The 11,296-nt window shown below is 38.6% G+C and overlaps 1 protein-coding gene across 2 annotated transcripts in view; it reads left to right on the forward strand.

Moving 5' to 3' along the window:
* LOC139316630 (amine oxidase [flavin-containing] A-like) overlaps positions 1 to 8,961 on the forward strand; it is a 50,968-nt gene extending 42,007 nt beyond the window's left edge. For both annotated transcript variants that reach the window (XM_070943453.1, XM_070943454.1), the window contains 6 exons: positions 1,089 to 1,142; positions 1,983 to 2,040; positions 4,171 to 4,268; positions 6,116 to 6,227; positions 6,928 to 6,990; positions 8,116 to 8,961. In XM_070943453.1, the coding sequence (XP_070799554.1) occupies positions 1,089 to 1,142; positions 1,983 to 2,040; positions 4,171 to 4,268; positions 6,116 to 6,227; positions 6,928 to 6,990; positions 8,116 to 8,268 (538 nt within the window). In that variant the 3' untranslated portion in view covers positions 8,269 to 8,961. The remainder of the gene's footprint in view (positions 1 to 1,088; positions 1,143 to 1,982; positions 2,041 to 4,170; positions 4,269 to 6,115; positions 6,228 to 6,927; positions 6,991 to 8,115) is intronic.
* The last annotated feature ends 2,335 nt before the right edge of the window (positions 8,962 to 11,296 follow it).

An 11,296-nucleotide genomic window follows, 5' to 3' on the forward strand; every position in this document is an offset into this window, starting at 1 on the left:
AATGAACACCATCATTTTAAACCCCATGCCAAATAGTAGCACCTTCTTACAGGTCTCTGCTGCTGAGATCATGGACCCTCAAGTGGGTATTCTTCTGAAGTCTCTTTGTAAATCAGACACACCATTGCCTCCAGATACTGAGGCCACTGCTTCTTGTATGCACTTTCTTCCCTGTAGACTCTCCCACTTTCTTTCCTTCCCATTGCATATGCATCCCACACATGCACAAAGAGATGTCCCTGCTTTGCAGCACAAAGTCAGTACCCCATGAAAACTGCTACTGTATGTAGAACAGGCCTCCCATAGAACAGATATAAAGAAGAAGGCCTTTCTTTTCCTCTTCTCCTTTGCTGGCTAAATTGCCACTCCTTTGCTGATTGTGACTGTGTGACTCAGAGGTGTTAGTGGCGGGGGTGGGGATGATTTGCAAAGTCTTGCTGACTTGCCTCCAGTGATTAAACTGCTGGATTAAGCCGCTGGAGGTTCTCCACTGGTCTTGATCCCAGAATGGAGGTTCTTCCACCTCATGATCCCAGAATGGGATCATGAGGTGGAAGTTCAGTTAAGAACCATTGGGGTAGCCATAACCCACCAGGCTGCTCCACTGTGAGGCAAGAGGTTCTACCTGCAGACAGTGATGAAGGACCCATGATCCTGGCAGTGGCACTTCACTCTCACAGTTGTATACCTATTATTCAAAGGAATGTGCACAACCCACTATCCTTCTGCAGCTGCTTGGCATAAGTGGGATGGTGCAACTGAAGGATGCCTTCTACCATGGATGTTGAATTGATTCTTCTCTTCTCACCCATTTTAACCTGATGTGTTCAAGCCCAAATAAACTATTTGTCTATTATCCTGGAAAAGGGGAAGAGTCTCACTATACAGTTTGAGAACACCAGCTACAATGGTTAGCATTTAACTTTCTGCTATATATGTAGCTGAATAAGTGCCAGGCAAAAACTAGATTGGTGATATTTTCAAGATACAGTATTTTTTTTCTTTGAGCAGTAATATTGTTCATATGTGTTCCATGGGGATCTATATTCATTTATGTAACACTGATGGAAAATTCTTTTTATATTTAGATTTATTCTTGCAAGAAAAGCCTTTAGACTAGCAAACATTAGCAAAGAAGAGAGGTAAGAATCAACAGATTTTGGAAGTTTTTCTAATTTAAATATTTGTTTTTCATTCATTGAGATTAATTAATTCTGTGTTAATCTAGCAGTAAAGTAGTGTTTTCTACCTTTCTTGCAAGACAATAACTTTTCATAACAAGCTATTAATCCAGGTTTCCAAAAAGGAAACTTAGAGAATCAGAATAGATCAAGAGGTAAAATGGTGGGAAATTTTTGGAGAACCTTAATCCTAACCCTAATCTTAACCCTAATCCTGAATTTCACTACTTAACCATAGAGTTATAGTAAAGAGATAGAGGACAAAATAAAAGTGTTTCTAATGTACTCCTCCCCAACAGTACTCCAACTCAAGATGATAGAAAGTCTGCTACTTCAGAGGTGGTTTCAGCAGGTTCTGACCAGTTCTGGAGAACTGGTAGCAGTAATTTTGAGTAGTTCGGAGAACCGGTAAATACCACCTCTGACTGACCCCGCCCCCATCTATTCGCTGCCTCCTGAGTCCCAGCTGATTGGGAGGAAATGGGGATTTTGCAGTAACCTTCCCATGGAGTGGGGTGGGAATGGAGATTTTACAGTATCCTTCCCGTGCCATGCCCACTAAGCCATACCCACAGAACCGGTAGTAAAAAATTTTGAAACCCACCACTGTGCTACTTGTATGTGTGAATTTTGCTGTAGTTTAGAATAAATATTTCTGGAATTATGTACTGTATTCTATTGTGGCTTAACTGTATGATTTGTTCATCTCATTTCTATAATCCCAAATTGAATGCCTTGTGCTGTTAGTTTAAAAGCTAATTATGAATTTAGGTTAGTTTAAACATTTCATTCTTCCCGCAGAAAGAAAAAAATCTCTGAATTGTACGCTAAAGTGCTAGGATCAGAAGAAGCTTTACATGTAAGGAAGAAGAACATATATAAAGTTTGTGGAGTATTGATTGTTACAATATTGTGGTCAGACCATATGAATTTTTAGGATGCATGCTCCTAATATATTTAAACTATTTAATACAGCCTTTTGAATAAAATCCTGAACTAGTAATGCAGCAATGTTTTTCTCAAGCATCATATACACAATAGAAGATGTGGGCTGATAGAGAAGTGGGGGAAGGATTTGAAGTTAATGCTGCAGACCAAAAAAATGAAGTACTGGTTCTTTGGGACAGCCAGAAAGAATAACTTTTTATTATGAGGTTTTGATAATTGACTAAGCCTACTTAGAACAAAAAGTCAGGGCTTAACCAAAGTAGTGTGGTGTCTAGAATGTCTTAGAGACAGGAGTTTGACAAAAAAATTGTGAGCTTTGGCTAGGCTGCTGAAAATGAGAGGTAGCCATTGGAGATAGCATTTGAGCTTGGAGAGCTATCTAATCATTTTGCTATTTCTTTTTGCATCCATTGACTGGATTCATACAGCATATTTAAGTCAGCCACTAGCTTTTTCATAGCTCTGTCCCTAGACATAGCAGTATATAATCATGCGAGCTATGTGGAGGGCTGTAATTTTGGAAAATATGCAAGCTCTGTTCATTTCCTCCAATCCTACCCTAGGAAGGATTGTGCCAAACTTGGTTATATAAACTGTTCCTTCCCCATTGCACAACATAGCCCCAAGGTGTTTGGGAGGCATTTTCTTTGTTACTGGGATTCAGCAGCACATTTTGTAATGTAGCGCCTTATGTTTTCCATCATTATACACCTCCATCTCATTTCCTGGAAGTTTGATTCGCTAAGTTGTCAACTTCCTTAGTTGACTGCATCTCACATGAAATGCTGACTAGAGAGTAGTTGGCTGAGTCAAAAATGCCCTGATAAGGTTTGGGTTCAAACTGCTTCTTGATTGTCCCTGATATTGTTTTGGATTCATGGTTTCATAGCATTCTATGCAAAAATTGACTAAATTAATCTGGGTGAATCATCATATTCTATAAAGATTGATGAACAAATCAAATATAGTTTGCCTACTTTCCAAAGGGAGCTAAATCCTACAGCAACTTTCCTGGATTTTACAATACTTAAAACTTTTAAGAATATGGGACAATACTATATTGTTGAACAAATGTAATATTCATGCCATTTCCAAAGCTATGAATTGCACCAAAATTACATTCTGTCCATAGCACTCCTCCTCACTGTTCCATAAATCTCTGCCCCTTCTCTTTGAGATTATATATTTTGCAGTAAAATCCTAAAGCCATTTGCTGGTTGTAAAGCATCTCGGAGATGAGCAAGTACAGGATATTAGAATTAAACAGTCTTCAGTGAAGTATCTTTTCTGGCAGGGCAAATACCAAATCTTGCAAATTGCAAGAATTTCCAATCTCATTTACAATGATTTCATTATGATGGAGTCTCTTTGAATTATTTGAAATAGTTCTTTCTTGGAACTTGGGCTATTTTGGTATTTACAAGATAAAGTGCCAATAAATGCGTCCTCTTTTTCTTGCTTATTCATGTCTACTTTCTCTTTTGTTACTTACCCCCTGTCTACAATTCCTCACATTTATGGGAACTCACTAGAATTATTTACTCTTTTTGAACTCACTGAACAAGACTAGCTTACTTTTAAAATAAATATGGTTTCAGATTACAACAGATTAAGTTGTTCATTGATAATCTGTTTTCAAAATCAAAATACCCTAATGAGGAAAATAACACTTGCTGAATTTATTGAATATAACTTCTGATTCCTCACCATAGGACTATAATATGTGAAAAGAGTGTGAGTTCTGAAAAATTACAGATTCGCTTAATTAAAAAGTTAAAACAATAAACATTATGTTCCAATTCTTGCGGGGGGGGAGGCCAAATAAAGCTTTTGTTTATTCAGTAGCCAAGAAACATGACATCTAACTGACCCAAATTGTTCAGATAAATTCTATCAGCAAGCAGCCTATGAAGTTTAACTAGTACTTTTCAGTTGATATGAATCTGCTTCTATGTAATCAATATTTAATAATCCCAATTTTAATCCTGCCAACATCTTTTTGAAAGTTTGCTTTATTTCTCATCTTGGTTTATTCTTACAGCCAGTGCATTATGAAGAAAAGAATTGGTGTACAGAACAATATTCTGGAGGCTGTTATACAGCATATTTTCCACCAGGCATTATGTCCCAATATGGAAGGTAAAACAAAGTAATAATGTTCTTGTTTCTTGGCATTGTTCCCCACATTATTGGATATTTGACAAAGTACCAGAACAATGAGCTAATCTCATATTTGAAAGAAAGATTTATAAAAAATATAAACCTATATTTGGCAATAATAAAGTTGCAGCTTGTGTCTTTGACTTTAGTACTGTTGAATAGAAGAAAGTTAAATGTAAAATCAGGGCTTAATTACAGATTATTAATTGCAGATATGATCTTGGAATTATGTGGAAACTGTTCAAGTGGTAATGTCTCAGGGTAGCATATTTGCTATTCTGGGAAAATAAAGATGGGAAGGAAGGAAGTTACCGTATTTTCCAGCGTATAAGATGACTGGGCATATAAGATGACCCCCGACTTTTCCTGTTAAAATATAGGGTTTGGGCTATACTCGCCATATAAGACTACCCCTCTTCCAACGCACACCAAATAAAAATTAAAAAACATCAACTGGCTCACCCACAATGTAAAAGCAGCTGTGCTAGACCCAAAATGTCCCCTGCAACAAGCAGGAACCTCACACAGCCACAAAAAGCCCCCCAAAAAACTTTCACACTTTACACACACACAACACACACATCTGTCTCACCCACAATGTAAAAGCAGCTGTGCTAGACCCAAAATGGCCCCTGCAATAAGCAGGAACCTCACACAGCCACAAAAAGCCCAAAAATTCAACTTTCACACTTTACACACACAAAATTCCACATACAGCTTTGTGAGATTTTGTGTGTTTGTGTAGTTAGAGTGAAACACTACAGAAACACACTAAATCTCAGAAAGCTGCACAAATATTATTTTATTTTATTTTATTTTTATTTTTATATGAAAGCTAAATTTAAAACTTCCTAAACTTTAAATGGCTAGGTCTAAAAAAGAACAACTAAAAAAAACCCCAATTAACTATTTTTTTTAAAGCTCCCAAAGGGGAAAAAAACTTACCCAATAGAACAGGGGTCTCCAACCTTGGCAACTTTAAGACTTGTAGACTTCAACTCCCAGAATTCCTCAGCCAGCTTTGCTTTGCTGGCTGAGGAATTCTGGGAGTTGAAGTCCAAAACTCCCTGCCTGCTTGATTGCAGGCAGGGAGTTGCTTGCTGATGGAATGGATTCAGGCAAGCGAAGCAAGGCAAGCGTTGCGACTAGCAGCTAAGGTAAGCAAGCTGGAGGGGGAAAACTTTTTTCCTTTTACATGGCTCTGGCGATCCAAGCTGAGTTTCCTGATTAGCAGGCAACTCAGCTGGGATGGTCAGAGCTTGGCTCGTCAGAGCCTTTCGGGCTGGTCTGCCTGGTTACAGGAGAACGACACCCGGCGTATAAGATGACCCCCGACTTTTGAGAAGATTTTCATGTGTTAAAAAGTCATCTTATATGCCGGAAAATACGGTAAATAGAAAGCTTCACTCTCTTCCAAATGGAGTTTGGAAGTAATACATTTACCCTTCAGGTATTCAATAGTGCTGGCATCCCAGGGGCAGCTGGGATTAAAAGTTTATTCATAACAGAATTGAGTTGTGGTAAAAGTCTTATTACTTGTGCAAGTAGCAGCATGGTTAAACAAATGGATGGCAAAGATGTATCACTTTCCTTCTACTCCTTAAACACTGCCATATTTGGTATACAGTTTGGTTAAGTGTGTGAAAAGCACACAAAAAAATGAACCACACAAAGAAGGATGTTGCAAAATGTTTGCATTCCTGGAAACGAAACTTTACAAAGTTCACAGAAAATGTAGGATAGTGCCTCTTTTTGTTCATACAAATATATTAGCTACAAGTGGAATTACTATCTCTCTATTTTATTTGTATGTATTTTCTTTAAAGAATAATACGTGAGCCAGCTGGTAGAATCTACTTTGCTGGCACTGAGACAGCAACCCAGTGGAGTGGCTATATGGAAGGAGCTGTGCAGGCTGGAGAAAGAGCTGCTAGAGAGGTAAACAGAATCGCTGCTATTGGCCATCTTCATGAAATACCCAAATAAACTAGTTTTATTTGAAAGATGATCTGGGAACTTGGCATTGATATTTTCAATATTGTTGCACCAAAGAAAATTAGAACGACCAAAGAACAATGAAATATATACCAAGCTAAAAGGTAAAGGTTCCCCTCGCACATATGTGCTAGCCGTTCCCAACTCTAGGGGGGCGGTGCTCATCTCTGTTTCAAAGCCAAAGAGCCAGCGCTGTCCGAAGATGTCTCCGTGGTCATGTGGCCGGCATGACTAAACACCAAAGGCGCACGGAACGCTGTTACCTTCCCACCAAAGGTGGTCCCTATTTTTCTACTTGCATTTTTTACATGCTTTTGAACTGCTAGGTTGGCAGAAGCTGGGACAAGTAATGGGAGCTCACCCATTATGCGGCACTAGCGATTTGAACCGCTGAACTTCCAACCTTTCAATCAACAAACTCAGCATCTTAGCCACTGAGCCACCACCGTGTCCCTATATATACCAAGTTACTGTGATTCTATTTTGATACCTGACTGAATTTCCCAAGACAAATACCTGTATTGTCCATACTATAGACAAATGACCTTCTGACAGTTTTTTTTTAATCTCTTCTATTCCAATTGCATGATGCACTTGATATAAAAAGGATACTTGTTACTAGAATATAATTTTTCTCTTCCAGATATTGTACAGCATGGAAAAAATTTCAAAGAATGAAATTTGGGTAACAGAACCAGAATCAAAGGCAAGTGTGTTCAAAAATGATATTCTAAGAACTCTGAATATTTCTCCATATATTACCTGTGTATTTGACTGTATCACTCCTGTTTTGGCCTAATGGAAGATGAAGTTGTCTAATAAAAATTTGACTATAGACTTAAGAACAAATTGATTAGCCCAGTTTGTTGAGAATATATTTAAAGAATGTTTAAACTGTTTAAAAAAAAAAGTTGAAAATCTTGCTGATTTTACTTTTTTCACCATCTCACATACATAGAAAATGAATACAACTACATAGCTTGAAGTAACTCTAAGTGCTTATGAAACTATTGCAACTTGTGCACAATGCATTATAATAGTAAAATGGACTATCTCTACTCTCCTAGAGATGCCCTAAAAACTGAATGGGTTTTTAGGGTGATTATTAGGACAATATTTCTGATGCTTGAAAGAGTAATGGTAACTAAGTGAATATGTAATTGAGAAAGAGACATACAGAAAGAGAGGGACATTGTGAAGAAATCTAGTTTCTACCATCTCATTTAAATAAAGTTCTCTTACTCTCTTTCAATTATGCCAGCATGACTCTCACTTTGGTGTGTGTTGTTGTGAAGCACACAAAATTTGGTTGTAAGTGCACACATTGTTTGGAAAATGATTTTATTACTGCCATGTATTACCATATTTGACAACAGTTGCTAAATGAGGTAGCCAATACACAACGTGTGGATGTAATAAACCCAATTAATAGAAAATGAATACATTTATCTTTATCAGCAGGTATTCCAAAGCTCAATGGTGTGTTTTTTTTATGATGGGTGATGATGATCCAAGCTATTTGCCATACTTATAAATACGATTCAATGAAATGTTTATTTTAATTTTATCAGTGTTTTGCATTAATAAACCAAGCATAGGAATTGATAGCCAACTTTTTTAGGTGGCATCAGTTCAGAAGTGGACAATAGGTGCTCAACTGCACTTATGCACTTTCTGAAAAAAAAGAAGTATATTTAAATATGTGTTTTCATAGAATTAAATACCACTGAATTGAGGTAGGGTAACTTCCTGATAAAACTGCACTATGCTGCAGCTTCAGGCTGTTCAGATGGACATGCTCTAACAATTACTGTAATATGTTTCATCCTAGGAGGTTCCGGCACTTCCAATTACCATTACATTTTGGGAGAGAAATTTGCCATCTGTTCCTGGACTGCTGTGCTTTCTTGGAGGGTCTACTTTCATCACCTCATTGGCTACAATTGGATTCTTTGCTTACAAAAAGGGGATTCTTTCCCGATAATGTATCTGAGCCAGAATTTTCCATTTATTTCTTTCATGCTATGAATGTTGTTTCTGAAAAAGCCATCTTTTATGCCCTTTGGAACACCTGGGTTAACACATCCCAGCCAATTTAATTCATCTTCCTTTAAAACACAAAGGGAGGCAGAAAAGATTCTCTTTTCTTTCCTCAGTAACTTCCTGCTTAAAAGTTGGCATGATATGAAGACCTCTCATCATATCTTTCTGTGTAATATATACTGTAATGAGAACAAAGCAAGCTTGTCATAATCTTTGAAAAATTTTCACTTATCTTCATGTTTCCAAAATCTAAGGACGAACAAAATTACTGTTGAAGGATTACTCCAACTCTCCCTTCCCCCAGTTTATGTCCTCTGGTTGTGTTGAACTGCACTCTGTGCTGTTGTAGTTTAAGGGAGAAATGCAGCCAACACATCCTTCAGCTCTAGAGGTGGGGAATGGGTAGGTACTCTGTGGCTTGTTAAACTGCCTTCATATTCTGTCAAGGGCCTGCTAAATTTCATATGCTTCTGTTTAAAAAAGTAAATGCTGCAAAAAGGACTTGCTTGCTTTATGCTAGGATTACATTCCCTCAAAACCTTGTATAAAACCTTGTATACAAAATGTGAAAAAGGGAGTTGTGGGCTGTGGTGTTAAATTCTGTAATCCAAATACATTTACAAATATTCTCATACATTTCTATAACCTTATTCTTTGGCAGTAAACAACTCACATGTGTTTTCTTCCTTGTCTTTGTTCTATGTACAATGAAAGCATTCTCTCTATCTTGTCTGTAGCTGGATTTCTAATGCATGTGGTTATTATGGCAGATGAAGATACTGAATGCATCATGTCACTATGAATATTATCAGGATTCTTCATTATATTGCACCCGATACAGTAACCTAGGTTAAAAGCTTGTCCTAATGCCAAGGACCCATCATGGCATGATATAATATGTCCAATTTTGTTTCCAGAATTACTTTCCCTTTTATTTTGTGTAAAGGATTTGGACTGTTGCCATGAGTGAAATGGGGGTTGATGCTCATTTCACCCATGGCAACACCCATCGCTATTACAACTATGGAAGCAAATAGGAGAAAGAGTACACAAATAGAACAATATGTAAATGCATGAATGAGGGCAGAAAAGACTTTTGGTGAGAAAATATCCAGTTTTGGCAGGGAGACCACTCAGCATGTTTCCAGATCTTTGGTACAAATGGACTATGCTGGCACAAATTACATAAGAGTGATTTATTTATTTATTTAAATAGAGTGAATTCCTGGATGAAAATGATCAGTCTCATACTACCAGCTAGAGACATACATATAAAAATGACAGAAATGAAACACTATAAGGAATTAAAATCAATTTTAAAAGAACAATAAAATACAGCAACAGTAAAACAAGATGTAGAAGGGACAGAGAGAGAGAGAGAGAAAATAGGGAAAAATAACTAAAGTGAAAAAGTAAACACTAATTGATTTTAATCAGAGAATTGGAAAAATAAAAATAAACATTGGCTGCTGTAGAATAAAAAGACATTTAGAAGAATGCAATTTTTCTGGCCATTCATGGGGTTAAAAACAAATTTCTGGTGTCTCAAGAATATAACTTTCCACTTTCCTCTGTATTTCTAGCAACCTGATTTTCCCAGTTGAAGATCTTATATTTATATTCATTTGATAAATGCATGTCCAGGATTGTGTTTGTGAAGGAAAGTTTTTGTGGATATTTTTAGGTGGGGGAAAAAGACTACACAATTGTTTAAGCAGTTACACACACACATACACACACAAATCATGTATTTTATTTTTTCAGTTTGTGTGATTTGTTTGGTTTGGTTTGACATGAAATGTGTGATCCCATCTACTATGGTTTGTAAACTATACCTTATAACTTTATGTAGTATATTTTTTACTCTATTCTGGTTTATTCAATAAGCCATGAAAAAAGCAATTATTTCCATAGGGCAACACCAGAGGTGGGTTTCAGCAGGTCCTGACCAGTTCTGGAGAACTGGTAGTGAAAACTTTGAGTAGTTCGGAGAACCAGTAGTAAGTCTGACTGGCCCCGCCCCCATCTATTCTCTGCCTCCCAAGTCCCAGCTGATCGGGAGGAAATGAGGATTTTGCAGTAAACTTCCCCTGCCACGCCCACCAAGCCATGCTATGCCACCAAGCCACAGTCATGACCATGTGACTCCTGAGGACGTGGACAGGATTTTGGGGAGGCTTAACACTACCACATGTTTACTGGACCCGTGTCCCTCCTGGTTGGTGCTGGCCTGGAGAGGCTGGTTTCAGGAGATTATTCATTGAGTGAGGGTGTCTTCCCATCTGCTCTGAAAGAGGTGGTGGTGAGGCCCCTCCTCAATAAGCCTTCCCTGGAACCGGCTGTATTAGCTAACTATTGTCCTGTCTCCAACCTCCGCTTCGCGGCGAAGGTTGTTGAAAGTGTGGTGACGGGACAACTTCCACAATTCCTGGATGAAGCTGTCTATCTAGATCCATGCCAGTCGGGCTTCAGGGCGGGTTACAGCATGGAAACGGCATTGATCGCATTGGTTGATGATCTCTGGAGAGCCCGGGACAGGGGTTGCTCCTCTGTCCTGGTCCTCCTAGATCTCTCAGCGGCTTTTGATACCATCGATCATGGTATCATGCTGCGTCAGCTAGAGGGGGTGGGAGGGGGGGGCACCGTGCTATGGTGGTTCTCCTTCCTCTGACCATACGCAGTTTGTGTTGGGGGGGCAGAGGTCGACCTCAAGGTTCCTCACTTGTGGGGTGCCACAAGGGTCAGTCCTCTCGCCCCTTCTGGTCAACATTTATGTGAAGCCGCTGGGTGAGGTCATCAGTGGGTTTGGGGTGAAATGTCAACTGTATGCCGATGACACGCAGTTGTACATTTCAACCCCAGGCCACCCCAATGATGCCCTTGACGTGATGTGCTGCCTGGACGCCGTGCAGATCTGGATGGGGAGGAACAGGCTCAGACTCAGCCCCTCCAAGACTGAGTGGCTGTAG

This window comes from Pituophis catenifer, unplaced genomic scaffold (genome assembly GCF_029215685.1).
Source record: "Pituophis catenifer annectens isolate HBS135680 unplaced genomic scaffold, rPitCat1.0.hap2 SCAF_4, whole genome shotgun sequence".
Lineage (NCBI taxonomy): Eukaryota > Metazoa > Chordata > Lepidosauria > Squamata > Colubridae > Pituophis > Pituophis catenifer.